Source organism: Dama dama, chromosome 22 (assembly GCF_033118175.1).
Source record: "Dama dama isolate Ldn47 chromosome 22, ASM3311817v1, whole genome shotgun sequence".
NCBI lineage: Eukaryota > Metazoa > Chordata > Mammalia > Artiodactyla > Cervidae > Dama > Dama dama.
Genome location: NC_083702.1, coordinates 54,023,157 through 54,038,306, shown reverse-complemented (window position 1 = coordinate 54,038,306; position 15,150 = coordinate 54,023,157). Strand labels below are relative to the sequence as shown.

At 41.9% G+C, this 15,150-nt stretch overlaps 1 protein-coding gene across 1 annotated transcript in view; it reads left to right on the top strand.

The window, feature by feature from the left end:
• ANO4 (anoctamin 4) overlaps positions 1-15,150 on the top strand; it is a 418,375-nt gene that overhangs the window by 267,532 nt on the left and 135,693 nt on the right. Inside the window, exons 8-9 of the mRNA XM_061124170.1 lie at positions 10,594-10,694; positions 14,150-14,194. Of these exons, the coding sequence (XP_060980153.1) occupies positions 10,594-10,694; positions 14,150-14,194 (146 nt within the window). The remainder of the gene's footprint in view (positions 1-10,593; positions 10,695-14,149; positions 14,195-15,150) is intronic.

Sequence of the window (15,150 nt, the reverse complement as noted above, 5' to 3'; positions counted from 1 at the left end):
CGTCTTCAGGTTTCTGTTCAAATGTCACCTTATCAAAAGGCCTGTCTAAAATAGCACTTCCTTCTCACCATTACTTTCTATTTCCCTCCCTTCTTTATTCTTCTTCAGAGCACACCCTCGGCAGTATCATGTGTCTTATTTATTGAGAGTTGTGTCCCCAGTAGAACTTGAGCTCTGTGAGAATGGGGATTTGGTTTGTTTCACCCACTGCTATATGCCCAGCACCCAGGACAGTCCCTACTCATAGCCGGCCCTCAGTGAAGCTTTGTGGCTGACACGAGTGAATGAGTAGTGAATTGTTGCTCAGTCATGTCCAACTCTTCGCAACCCCATGGACTGCAGCACGCCAGGCTTCCCTGTCCTTCACCATCTCCTGGGGCTTGCTCAAAACTCACATCCCTTGAGTCGGTGATGCTATCCAGTCATCTCATCCTCTGTCACTCCCTTCTCTTCCTGCCCCCAATCCTTCCCAGCATCAGGGTTTTTTTCCCTGTGAGTCAGCTCTTTGCATCAGGTGGCCAAAGTATTGGAGCTTCAGCTTTAGCATCAGTCCTTCCAATGAATATTCAAAGTTGATTTCCTTTAGGATTGACTGGTTTGATCTCCTTGCAGTCCAAGTGACTCTCAAGAGTCTTCTACAGCACCATGGCTTGAAAGCATCAATTCTTCGGTGCTTAGCCTTCTTAATGGTCCAACTCTCACATCTGTACATGACTACTATAGCTTTGACTATACAGACTTTTGTCAGCAAAGTGATGTCTCAGCTTTTTAACACACTGTCTAGGTTTGTTATAGCTTTCCTTCCAAGGAGCAAGCGTCTTTTAATTTCCTGGATGGAGTCACCATCCACAGTGATTTTGGAACCCAAGAAAATGCTAAGTTACAGTTCATGTGATGAGATGCATAGTCAGCTGCAGAGACTACTGTGATTTCCAGGTACCCTTCTGCTGAATGAGTGTGGAACAGACTGTGTGATTCTAGTCTATGCTTTGCAAATGAGGAAACTGAGGGCAGAGAAGGGGCCAGGCTCCAATTCTAAGATGCAGTCAGAGCCAGGACTGGGCAGTTTTGACATGTTTTCACAGGTTGTTTTAATCTGTTATGGTAGAATAGCCCCAAAAGTTTGCAGCCCCGAGGATCATGTTGTTTCTGTGTGGCCCGTGAGAAGTCCACAGTCAGAGAAGTGAGGTGACTCACCCAAGTTCACAAGACAGGACCTGGCCCAGGCCTTCTTTCCACCACAGAGCAGCATGTGGTTGGCTGTTGGCCAGTGATCACCTGACAAGTGACATCAAGGAGACTTCTAGGAAGTACCTAAGCCTAGGTCTCCTTCAGTCTTCTCTGCTCTAATAAAGTTTCAGCTCTTTTAAAACAGTTGTCTTCAAGGTTATGGGGATCATCTTTTGAGCTGAGGTGGCCTTTTTAATTTTGACAGCCTCTTGCAGGGCCCCTAGTTGACTTTAGGGTACCCTGGGACTGACCTAGGCCCAGGGGGGCTATTTCCAAACAGACCCCTGTTTCCTTCCCTACTCATCTGTTGCCTGTCCCTGTTTGGCACAAATATAACTCCAGGATACACTTGTATCTTAGATGAATCAAATGAGCTTACAAGTGAGAGCAAGATGGCTTTCTGCGAGCCAGGCACTCACTCCGTGTCCATGGAAAGGAACCTGTTCAGTTCTCACACGCAGCTGCCCCACCTTATCCCTCCAGGCAAGCGCCTCTTTGTTCCTAATGTTCCATAGCTATACTTTCATGGCACAAATCTGAAAACCAGGTGGGAAGAAAGAAATCTTGTTTCTCAATTAAAGCTTTAACTTTAAAACATATTTTCAAATGTGCTAATGAATCTGCCTGCAATGCGGAAGATCTGGGTTCAATCCCTGGGTTGGGAAGACCCCCTGGAGAAGGAAATGGCTATCTACTTTAGTATTCTTGCCTAGAGAATTCCATGGACAGAGGAGCCTGATGGGCTACAGTCCCTGGGATTGCAAAGAGTGGGACACAGCTGAGCAACTAACACTTTCACTTTAATAATTCACAAGCCTTCCTTCTTACCATTTAGAGAGTATTTTATGTGCATAAGGAACTCGCTAAGTACTTTGCATCCCTTAAACCCTGTAGTTCTCAGAAGAACTCTGAAATAAGTGCTGCTATTTTTCCCGTTTCACAGATGAGAGAATTGAGGCTTACAGAGATTAAGTACCTTGTTCAAGGTCACCAGCTACTAATAGCAGGACTGGCACTTGACCCCTAACTCCAAAGCTGGGACTTTTAACAGTTACACTATATGCTTTCTCCATTCTGTTTTTCTTCAGTGTCCAAAGAAAGGTTGCATATCATCATATAGCTCTTGTGTAATTCTACTCAAATTTCACATATAGTTTTTATCTCTGTGGCTTAGATATTAGCATCTCAGGGGCAGGAATGATCTAATTTTTGTATAGCCCGAAGCCAGTTGCCTTATTATAACATAAATGACCCTTCCCCAGCACAAGGCAAGTGGTTAATAAACATGCAATAAATATTTGATGAAGAAATGATTAACCAAATCCTTTAAAATTGCTTTCCTTTCTCCTGCTACCTTTTAAAAAGGGCCACCATCCTGTTTCATTAGAACCCACTCAGCGAAAATGGACCTGAAATGAAAATAGATTGATAAAAGTTTCCCAGAATAAGGTTTCTGTGGCAGACGTGAGGTCCAGTCCATTTCTTCTGCGTGCACACATATCCTCCATGTATGACTCTGTACATGGTCATGATCTCATTCAGACAACATCATAGGGTCAAACAAAACGCACACTGCATGAGATTTTTCTTTGAAATCAGGGATGTGTGTGTGTCATGAGGGAGGGAGGGAGGTCCCTGCTGCATGTCCATCTGGGGAAACCTGGGATATTTCCAGGGGTGTAGAGCATCTGGGAATCCTTAGAGAAAGTGCAGGAAAACCGCAGCCTCAGAACCCTGGGTACAGAGCCGCTTCTCATCTCTTGATGAGAGGTTCTCAGAGGGCTGACGGCTCCCGACAGCGTGGACCAGGGAGTTCACTGGTTGGTGTGTGTGGTACAGAGGCGTGCTGGAAGAGGGGCGTGGCGCAGCACCGCTGTGCCTGCCTCGAACACAGCTGTGACTCAGGAGAACCAGCTGAACATGGATGTTCCCGGCTTTCCTTCAAGGAGCAAGCTGGGCACCGTGAGAGCAGAGACCCCCCTCAGCTCTGCATTAGAATCAGGACCTGGCCGCGGGCAGGGTGAGCAGGTGAAGGGGAAGCGGCTGCAGCAGCTGGGCCGGGACCGGGGCCACTGCTGAACAAGGTCTCCGCCACACAGCGGCCCAGCACCCGCAGGAAGGGTGACCTCAGCTCCCCCTGGCTTATCCGATGCCGCTCATCTTCACCCTTCTAGAAACCCATTTCTCCTGGCTTCTGCTCTGTCCCTCTCTGTTTCCCACATCCTCCCCTGATGGCTGCTTCTCAGTCCTCTTTGATGGTCGCTTTCTCCTCTTCCAAACCTCTTACGTGTTAGTGTGCCCTGAGACTTGGTCCTTCCCACCTTCCTCCACTCTTTCCTTCGGTGATCTCATCAAGTTCTGTGCTTTTAAGTATCAGCTACACGTCTGCGATTCTCAGTAAGTCCCACCCTCTGAGAGCCAGACTCCTGTATCCATTTGCCTGCTGCAACCTTCTGTGTGACTGTCACCCAGGTACGCATATCCCAAAGTCAGCAACCTCCTTCTCCCTGACTGTCCTCTGCATCAGTGCGTGGTACTAACCATCCCCGTTTCCTGGGCAAAGCACCCTGCACAGGATTCTAGAACACTGGATTTTTTCTCACTCTCACTGGATCAATCCCAAATTTACCTCCAGGTAAGTCTCCAGTCTGCCCATTTCTCTCCTGTAGTCATGTCCACCCACATTCTGGTTCCAGCCACCGTCTTGTCTCACCTGACCTGCTGGAGTAACTTTCCCAGGGAACTTTTCAGTCCTGTGCTCCCTCTAGGAATTCCCCACCGGTTACTCAGATTGTACTTTATTTTTTTTTTAATATTTATTTATTTGGCTGCCCTGGGTTTTAGTTGTGGCACTCAGGATCTTCAGTCTCTGTTGAAACATGTGGGTTCTGTAGTTGTGACATGCAGGATCTTTAGTTGCAGCTGGCAAACTCTTTAGTTGTGGCATCTAATTCCCTAAACCAGGGATCGAACCTGGGTTCCCTGCATAAGAATCCAGAATCTTAGCCATTGGACCACCAAGGAAGTCTCCAAGGTGTATTTTCTGAAACAAGTGATGCCATCACCTCTCTGCCTTTAACCCATTGGTGACTTTGCCTTGACCTTAGAGAATACAATCCAGACTCCTAACAGCATTGAACCTTGCCTGGCAGGGTCTGTCCCCACTCTCCTCTTCAGCCCTGTGATCACACTTTCCGGTGTCTGGTCACTGGAGGCTTTGGTTCCCTGTGTTGTCTCTGATCTCTGGGTCTTCATACTTGCTGTTCTCTCTGCTTGGAATGCTTCTCACTTGGCTTCTCTCATTGTTGGCATCCTTCTCACCTTTCGAATCTGAGGTTGGATGTTACACCTGCAGGGATCAAACGGCTGATCTAAAGCCACTAAAGCAAGTATCCCACTTCTTCTGGCCCACAGCACTATATTCTTATCTTTTTTTTTTTTTACAACTTTTCATAATTTTAACTCATATGCTTATTTGTTGTTTAATGTCTGTCTATAGACTGTAAATTTGGAAGACTGTAATATATCTAACCACCTGGCAGAGAACCTGATATGCCAGTTCAGTTCAGTCGCTCAGTCATGTCCAACTCTTTGCGACCCCATGGACTGAAGCACACCAGGCCTCCCTGTCCATCACCAACTCCTGGAGTTTACTCAGACTCATGTCCATTGAGTCAGTGATGCCTTCCAACCATCTCATCCTCTGTTGTCCCCTTATCCTCCTGCCTTCCACCTTTCCCAGCATCAGGGTCTTTTCCAATGAGTGAGCTCTTCGCATCAGGTGGCCAAAGTATTGGAGTTTCAGCTTCAGAATCAGTCCTTTCAATGAATATTTCCTAATGGACTGGTTGGATGTCCTTGCAGTCCAAGGGACTCTCAAGAGTCTTCTCCAACACCACAATTCAAAAACATCAATTCTTCAGCACTCAGCTTTCTTTATAGTCCAGCTCTCACACCCATACATGACTACTGGAAAAAACCATAGCTTTGACTAGACAGACCTTTGTTGGTAAAGATCTCTGCTTTTTAACATGCTGTCTAGTTTGGTCATAGGTTTTCTTCCAAGGAACAAGTGTCTTTTAATTTCACGGCAGCAGTCACCATCTGCAGTGATTTTGGAGCCCCCAAAAATAAAGTCTCTCACTGTTTCCATTGTTTCCCTAGCTATTTGCCATGAAGTGATGGGCCCGGATGCCAAGATCTCAGTTTTCTGAATGCTGAATTTTAAGCTAGCTTTTTCACTCTCCTCTTTCACTTTCATCAAGAGGCTCTTTAGTTCCTCTTCACTTTCTGCCGTAAGGGTGGTGTCATCTGCATATCTGAGGTTATTGATATTTCTCCTGACAATCTTGATTCCTGGTATGTAGTAGTCACTCAGTGAATGTCTGGTGAATGAATGAATGGATGTCCTTGGAGGAATATGTAGGGACTGTGGAGGGAAAGGAGATGGGCATTGGGAACTTGACTTTCAGAATTTCTTCTGGTTTAGACTTGTAGTCAAAGACTGGAAAATCCTTTTCAGGTAGTGGTTTCTTATTTGTCGCCGTCACAGCTTGTCACTAGGTAACCAGCAGCTGTGTTCTTCCCCCACCACCAGTGTGCTATGGCCCTTCTTGGAGATAATGCTAACATGTTTTCGGAGGTACTAGGAGTACCTCACCTATTTTATGCCATTTAATACAACTCAACTGATAGCTGTTGCTATCATTTCCCATTTTACAGTTGAATAGACTGAGGCACGGAGAGATTCAGTAGCTTGGCCAGCGTCACAGAGCTGGTAAGAGGTAGATATGTGAATATGTGCGGTTGAGCCTCAGAGTCTGCATTCCTGTCTAACCTCTGTGCTGCAGCTATCCACGTGGCTCCGTCCCTATACTCTCTTCCGAATTGACCTTATCCAATCCCATGGATTTAAACATTGTCTCTCTCCTGGCCATATTTATTTTGTATCTCTGACTCAGACTGCTCCCCCAGGCTCCAGACGCAGTTTGGTCTGGACTCATTTATCCACCCACAAGATGTCTTTTCATGGGTGTTAAGAACTTAATATGTCCTAAAGTAAGTTTGTGACTTACCTCCATGTCCCCACTCCTAAACCTTTTCTCCATCAGCGTCCTCTTTTCAGCCATTGTTTTGGGGGTCATGAGATGAAGAGATGTGTATACATTTACGCATTTTTTAAAGGTGGATTGCTTGGGTTAGATAATGGCATGCTATTTATTTTTTTCCTTATGGTTACCTTATCTAACCTTCAAGACAAGGACCAAAATTTATATATCTTTGCATTCCCGGCATCTATACATAGATCATGTTCAATGTGTTCTTGTTAAATGAACAAGAAAGAAGGAAAGTCTTCTGTGGATCTTACCTTTTTCTATTCCAGATGTTTTCCATAGTACTTTTTAAATTTCTCCAGTCATTTTTCTAAAGAGATTTTCCAAACTCCTCTAAATGGTCATTTTTCTTCTCCCCAAGGTTCTAACCTAAGGGGTTTTTATTGTAGTATATGAATGAAACAACTCTGTTTCAAAAAATCATTTTCATTTCTCTTCATTTTGGTACTTGCACACTTGGATTTATGTGGAAAGGAATACTTAATAAGAAGGAAAACCTATTTAGACCCAGTAGTATAATCATTCAGTACTCGAGAAAAAGAGTGATATATGAGCCGTATAATTAGCAGTCATGTTTCACATTTATTTTTCTGAGCTGAAGTTCAGTTTCTCCTTAAAAACAGAAAATAATAAGCCCCATACACACATAGACGCAGGCATGCACTCATGCAGACCCTCCGCACACATAACACATGAATAGACACCCATCATCATTCAAGGGAATTCAGTTAACATTTTTCTCAAGATTATCAAAATAATCTTAAGTATAGCTTAATTTCCCCTCTTTGTTTGTGTAAACTGATAAAGAATTCAGAGATTGTGTGTCTTCGATGCATGTCAAAGCCATGGATTTATTTAAGCCTCAGAGTTTATCAGTTAAAATGGACAAAGTCAAGGGATGTGGGTGGGGACTGACTCTCAGTTTAGCTGTGGGTGAATTACTTAGTCTCTTTCCTTTTTTAAGAAATTAAAACCTCTCTTACAAGTTTGAGAATAAAATGAGGTAATGTGTAAAAGTGCTTCTAAAATTATACAGCACTAAATATAATAAAGTGATGATATAAAATAAATATAACAGGCTTTATAATCATTGTTATAATTGAAATAATAATCATACTGAGTGACTCAGTATGATTTTTTTTTTCATACTGAGTGACTCAAAGCAGTTGCTCATTTATGCAGAAAATGGTTGAAATCCCACATTAGAATTTTAGTTGACTCAGTATGTGTTCAGATAATGAACTTGGCCTTTTCACACACAGAAGTATGGCACTTAGAACATGCCCTGAGTGGGATATAATATTGTATCCTCCCCAGTGTGTTCATATATTCATGGGAGGTCTACAAAGTGATTATTCTTGAGATAGATTGTATATTTTCTGTAAAACTAGCAATCACAGTAATTCTGTGAAGAGAGTATATTCTAAAATTTCATGCTCTAAAATCAAGGTTTGGTTGATTCTGTGAATCAGTCCCATGGCCATTTTGTCCTCTTTATTTTGCACGATTTTACTTTTCCTCTCATGAGAAACGAGAGAGGTAGTAAGGACCTTGTCAGAAAACTAGGTTAATTTAAAGAATTCCTAACATCACCATGAAACCTCCCAAGTGAGGAAGCTGCAAAACCTTCCCAGACTCTAAAGCGTATCTTTCTTTTTTCTTTTTTAAAATTGTATTTGGCTGTGCCGGGTCTTAGTGCATGTGCATGATGTGCATGCATGTGGCATGCATGATCTTTAGTTGCAGCCTGTGGGCTCTGCTTGCCTGACCAGGGGTCGAACCTGGGCCCCCTGTGTTGAGAGTGCAGAGCCACTGGACCACTAGGACCACTTCAGATACTGAAGTGTAACTTAATATAAACAAAAAGGCCCATTTTTAGGAAATATAGTATGTCTTCTGCTTTCTAACTTGGAAAACTATTATATGTGGAAGAACAAGCGGCATTCTTTTCCAAAGCACACGGAGGTTCAACTGATTATCTCTGAGACTATTTCAGAGAGTGTGTGCGAGCTGTGTTTCTACACGTCCTCACACAGACACTGCCACCCATGAGCTCATTCCCTCTCTACCTGGCTACACGGCTGTGCGCGCTCGGTGTAGGGAAGCCGTAGGCCACTAAACAGCAAGGAGTTTGTGAAGAGACACGGCATTTAAGTGGTTGCTGGTGTGTGTGTCCCCTGGGCGAGTACCTCATTTGCAACCAACAGCTGCGTGGGCTCCAAGAGCCACCTCATCTTCATCACTTCCTGCTTCATGGGGCTCCCAGTTTTGACCTGGGCCAGGACTAACTGTTCACATTTCACCAGGGCTTCGCTGGTGAAGTGGCTCAGTTGGTAAAGAATCTGCCTGCAATGCAGGAGACCCAGGTTCAATCCCTGGGTTGGGGAGATCCCTGGAGAAGGAAATGGCAACCCACTCCAGTACTCTTGCCTGGAGAATCCCAGGGACAGAGGAGCCTGGTGGGCTACAGTCCATGGGATCGCAGAGAGTCAGATACGACAGCAGCTAAACCACCACCAAGCAAATATTGGTTGAATGCTCCCTCTATTGCAGGAACTGTTCTGGGGCCAAAGGATTCAACCATGAATAACAGAAGCTTTCCTTGTTCTCAGGGGGCTTAGAGATAGGTGTCTGCTTGTCCTACGTAAAACCTTATTTCAGCCTGAACTGCCAGAAAATTTGATTTTTTTTTTCCTAACCAGTATCAGGGGTTCCCCTGCACCATTGTGCACCTGGATCCTGGCCCTCCTCCCCATGGGAAAGTCAGCATTAACAAAGTTTCTGAGAATGTTGTTCTTGATACCAGTTTGCTTTTCCATAATATCTTGAGGTGTTCTTAGGCCTTAAATACAATATTTATAAGCCCAGCAAGATGACCCTGAATGAAAATACAAAAACGAATTACAGTTGCCTTTCAACTGCAATGTAAAAACAATTGCCTACAGTGCAGATGTACCCCTGCTAAAGCATGAAGTTGAGGTTTTTTTGTCAGGTGTATAAAAATATTGATTCTGTTATAAGGAGAGTTCAGCCACAAAGCCCTAATACATCTTCAACTATGAAATTTTAATTTGATTTTCTTAAACTGTAAACACTTAAATGGTATGCAGTTCAGGATGACCCTGTGTGAAACAGATAAGGATAAATAATTGGCCATTTGGCTCATTTAAACTGCTCTGGCTTAACTGTTTCTCATCTTTCTTCCACATCCTTCCACAACTCAGCCTTCACCCTGGGAAATGACTTCCAAAGGAAATCTAATAACGGGTGTCCCTGCCGCCAGAGGCACAGACCAAAACCTGTTGGGTAGTTAACGGAGTGTGAAGTCCTAGTTTTACGGCCCTAAGTTCTGTTTTGATAAAAAGCCCCAAAGAAGGCAAAGGTTTGGGGCCAAAGAGCACGGTCCTTTGGAAAAGCCTTGCTGATGCTGGCCAGATTTAAGACGCATCTCTGAGTTCCCTTTATCCCCACCACCACAAACTATTGCTTTTGCCTGAATGATTGAGAGCATCGCTCTCTCCGTTTCACTGTGCCTCTCCCTTATTCTTTAGCTTCCATGCAGCAGCCACAGTGGTCTTTGAACACCTAAATCAAAGTGACTTCCCCGTGTTCCTAGCATAAAGTTTAACTGTGTTGTTGTGGCCTGTGAAGCACTGCATACTGGCTCCTGCTCACCTTTCCAGCCTCTTCTCATGAAAGTCTTTGTGATTAATCCACCCTAGCCCCTCCACCCTCCTCCTTGCCCCTCCACTATAGGACATACTAAGCTGTTTCCCAGCCTAGGGGCTCTACACCCAGAACATTCAGCTTTTTACCCACCTGGCTCTTTCTTTATATCTCAACCCACAAGTCCACTCCTCAGAGAGGACATTTTTTTTGGCCCTTTGTCCAAGGAAATGGGTATCCCACTCCAACTTTTTCTCCCAAGACTCTGTTGTCTTCAGAACACTCAACTCTGAATCTCTGTCTCTTGTTAACTTGTTTTGGCCTGTCTTCTTCTGTATGTGTGTATTTGCAGAATGTTAAGGCCATCCGTATCTCTTTTCTTCCCTGCTGGTTCTCCAGAGCCTGACACACAGTGACGTATTGACTGAATGCATATGTGCACACAGTAGGACCCAGCTTATTGCTGAAAAATGACCTCCGATCTTAAACTGTGTACAAGTTCATGTGTTCTAAGTTCCAGTTCAATTGAAACCATATGAGACGTGGATATACTTTTCAATTTAGTGTCTTTTTTCTGTTTCAGTCCTCTCTGATAAATAGTGACATTATCTTTGTGAAGTTGCATGCCCCATGGGAAGTGCTTGGAAGATACGCAGAACAAATGAATGTAAGAATGCCTTTCAGGTAGGTGTAAAAGTATTTCTCCCCCACTCTCTCTGCTGCAAGTGCACTCCTCTATCAAAACAAATAAAACCGAAATGCAGACTGGAACACTGTTAGAGGAAAAAGTCCTTTAAATGTTTAGGAAATGCAATAAGTAACTTCATGGCTAATAGTGACTTCATGACTTTTTGTGAAAATGCCTGGCTAATGCAGTCCTTAGAAGGATAGACTGTTGAGAAAGAAATATTTCCCAAGTGGCATTTTCATTTCCAAAGTGTCATTTTTTAAAAACCCTGCTTCTTTGAATGGCCAGATGTCAGGATCAGCGGTACAAGTCCTTACTGACTGGTCCCTTCCAGAAAAAAATTAAAGTCTACTTCCATTGCAGCAAGTTCAAGAAATTTCAGGAAAATGTGACCTTATTTTTAAAAATAACTATTTTTGCATTTTAAGAGTCAAGTCATAAATACTGTGCAAACCACAACCATTGATATTTATTCCTAGGGGAATATGAAATATTTTGTGTGAATTTCTTAGTTATTTTAAAGGATTAATTTTCCTCCATCTCAGAGTGAATATTCTTATATTCCCTATAGATTAAGAAAAAGTGATTGTTTGGTAGATAGAAATGAAATTAAGTATTAAATCTTAAATTATGAATGCCAAGATATGTAGAAATAATAGAATCTCTTAAAGGAGGTGGAGGGGCTTAGTACCAAGGACAGTTCTCAAGGGACAAAAGAATTAAATACTTTCTACTTTTGGTTCACCATTTGACATTACGACCCAGTCAGAGGGCAGATATTAGGCAAATGGCCAATTTTAAAGTATAGCTGTTAATGAGCTGTGGAAAGTTATTGAGACAAAGAACCATCTACATTCTTAGAAACGAAGAGATGCTAGGAACACATTTAGGGAAGGGCAATTTCTATTCATAAGCCTGTAATATATCTCCCTGGTGCATCTTATTTTCTTTGTTTATTAGTCTTTGTGTCCTAATACAAATTCAAAATAGAGGCTGAGATTTCTATCATGTATTTTCCTTAAAGAAGAATTTTCAAAGGAATTGAGAGTAAAGTAATTCTAAATTTTTCACTTATTTTTGTATTAAAATGTTACAAAGAAAATCTTGGAACCCAAGGATTTTTTAAATTTTATGTATGTATATATACATATGTATGTAAATTATGTAATATATGTAATCAATGAGAGAGAAGGAATACCAATTTTGTTTCCATCAACAGTTGTTTGCACAATCAGTAATTTATCAATGTGAATTAATGCTATGTCATACATAAGGACCAAAGGGAAAATAAATCTATGCTTAGATAGAGTCATAGATCAGGCCAGCAGCTTAAAGCCAACAGAGCTTAAAAAGTCTACCTTTGATAATAGTAAGGTAGTAAAACCTATGGAAACTGACACGCCCCTGCCCTCCAGCCCCTTCCCCAGTAGCAATCTCATAAAATCTTCTGCCAGAACACACTTCTCAAGCAAAAAACTCAAGAAGATTATGAAAACTTGATATGATGCATAGCAAGTTCCCTGAGTACCTGGAAGCATTTCATCTCTGAAGGGCCTGGCTGTATCATAGATAACACCTCTGTGTGCTCATTACATAATAGCAGAAAAGTGCCACCTGCAAGCAACATGAATGCTTCTCTTATGCAGCATTCAAAGAATGCAATCCAGGCAATAAAATGAAAGCCATAACAACTGTGAATAATCATTTTACATGATAAGAATTCCTGCAGGACAACATTTTAGGAGGAAATACTGTTAACGAGTGGCCATGAGTTGGCCTTATTAATATTGATGTGATTTTACCTAAGCATAGCTTCACTTGATACAACTTGGTGCATTTAAAATTTACATTACCTTTTTATCTAGTGTGTATTTCCAAAAGAGGAATTGTCCTGACATACCAGTTCAACAAAGTGTTCAAACATCAGTTTGGACATTGAAATGCCTCCAAGAATCTTACCTTTATTATTTTCTATAGACTGTACTTCTGAATCCCAGGTTTAGTCTCCTTGGATTTTTGTTTCTATGATATTTAAAAGGAAGTTGAGGAATAGATTTCTTGTGGGAAATGGTCACTAAAACCTGCTCTTGCTAAATATCTGTATGTCCAAGGATATAGGTTTTTTAAATAGACAGTTTCTAGAGCAGCTTTTGACTTACAGAAAATTGAATAGATAGTACAGAGTGTGCCCATGGACCTCCTCTCGCTGGGCTTACAACTTCCTTACTATTGATACTTGCATTAGTGTGGTTTATTTGTTACAACTGATAGACAAGTATTGGCACGTTGTTACTATCAGCAGGTTAGTAGCATGCTCTGTCATGATGGCGTTTGTTTTAGTGGTCCAAAGTTTAGGGTTCACTTCTTGTCTTGTACAGTTCTGTGGGTTTTGACAATTCATAGTGCCGTGTATCCCCTATTATGGTATCATGCAGAATAGTTTCACGGCCCTCGAAATCCCCTTACTCTATCCCTTCTCCCCCCAGCCCAGACCTCTGGCAGCCACTGATTTTTCTATTGTCTCTATAATCTGCCTCTTTATAACATGGGATATGTGTTTAAGTTTTCACAGATATGCACAATAAGTTTTGGTGTATAAACTTCCCATTTTCTCTAATATCTTAGTTCCGAATCCATGCAAACTATTCATTCATTTGTACCCACTGGTTGAAGTCCAAACCATGGAAAGAGAGGTTGCATTTTTTAAAATATCTAATGCATGTGTTCTCCGTTCACACTATACTCAGAATTTGCATTTGTAATACTTTTTATATGCAGGTACATAGAAGTACAACAGACCCTTAATAAGTCTGATTTTTAAAAAGATTTTTTCCGGGACCTTGGTTTACCTCTTTAATTACCAATATACGAGGGCCAGGGGTTAGACAATATGTGCTAGTGTGATTATTTGCAGCAGGCTGTTGATACTTATTTGTTAGTGTCCTTCCCATACTGGTTGTAAAAACATATATAATTTATATTACCTTTGCCTATATCAGATGACAGAAGCATTCTCTAAACTTAAAGTGCTGTAGGAATATTTGTTAATATAATAGTGTGCCTGTTAAATTATGTATGTTGTGAGCAGGCTGGCAATCTATGTCTGTATCCTGAAAAAAAAAAAAAAGCTGACCTCAGCCGAATTCATACAAATACCAATTGCTCCAAATTATTGCTCTACACAGGTTCTATAGGCAAAGAGCAAGTGTAAAAAATGATGGTAACAAGGAGAGGAAGCAATATCAACAGGAACTATTTCATACGATTTCATGAGTCAAAAATGCATGCCCTGCGTTCCCACTACATTTCTCACTGTTAATCTCTTTTTAGTTTTTTCTTCTTCACCTCTTACAGGCTTCTATCTTCAATCTCCTTTCCTTCCTTGCTAGTTCAAACTGTAACTGACGATGGGTTTTCTTCTCGACTGGCTTCATTTTTGCTGTTCTTCCAGGAGAAAAATCTATTACCTGCCCCGCCGGTACAAGTTCATGAGCAGGTTAGTAGCATGCTCTGTCGGGATGGTGTTTGTTTTAGCTCTTGTCCTGTGTGCTCCAACAATGACAAGGAAGACAAGCTGGGGAGGAAGGGCCTTTGTCCCTGGAGAGCTGGTTGCTGCACCAAAAATAGCTATTTCAAGTTAGTCTAGGTTGGGGAGCAGTAAGCAAAGATGGAAATTTTCCTCTTAGAGTCTTTACTGTGATTTCTCCACACTTGGGAGGCAGAATTTATCTGCAGGTCTGTTGAGGCTGGGTTTGAGAGGTGAGGGTTCCCCATTCTATTATATAAATTCCCAGAAAGCTCCACTGTTTAGAAAGCATCTTTGGTCTGAATGTTACTTTTTCTCCCCATGCAAATTACTGCCTCCACTATATATAACTTGAAATCCCAAGTGCAGACAGTAACCCTCTCAGGTGGCTTCTGATCCTACCATGGGTAGTGTCCTCCTATGTTAATAATATTTTGTTAATAAAGTATGCAGATATATTACCTCACTCAGAAGCCCTCCTACCCTCTTTTTTTAACCCCTCCTCCCCCCAAATCCTACTGGATGAGGACTGCCTTTACTGTACTATGTTGCCTTTCTAAGCTTGTTTCTCCTTGGTTTTTGAGAAGTTGGGGATGAAGGGGAGATTTCAGTATGTCCTTTGATTTGATTCCATGGTGATCATTGGCAATCTAATTTCAGACTTTTAGTTGTTCTTATGTAACCATGCTTCCTAAGCTGAGCTGATAGTTAAACAACTTGGAAACCATTACCTTTGTCTGAAAATCTTTAGAGTTCAGTTCTGTGAGATTTAGCACTCAAGTTCACTCTGCTTCTGTTTAGCACAGAAGGATAAATAGAAGAATAGTTGATATAGTTAAGTGGGTTTTATCAAGTACATGTGTGCTTGACAAAATAAGACATGAAAATGGGCATTTAAAGAAACTAAGGTGTGCTTTCCAAAAATT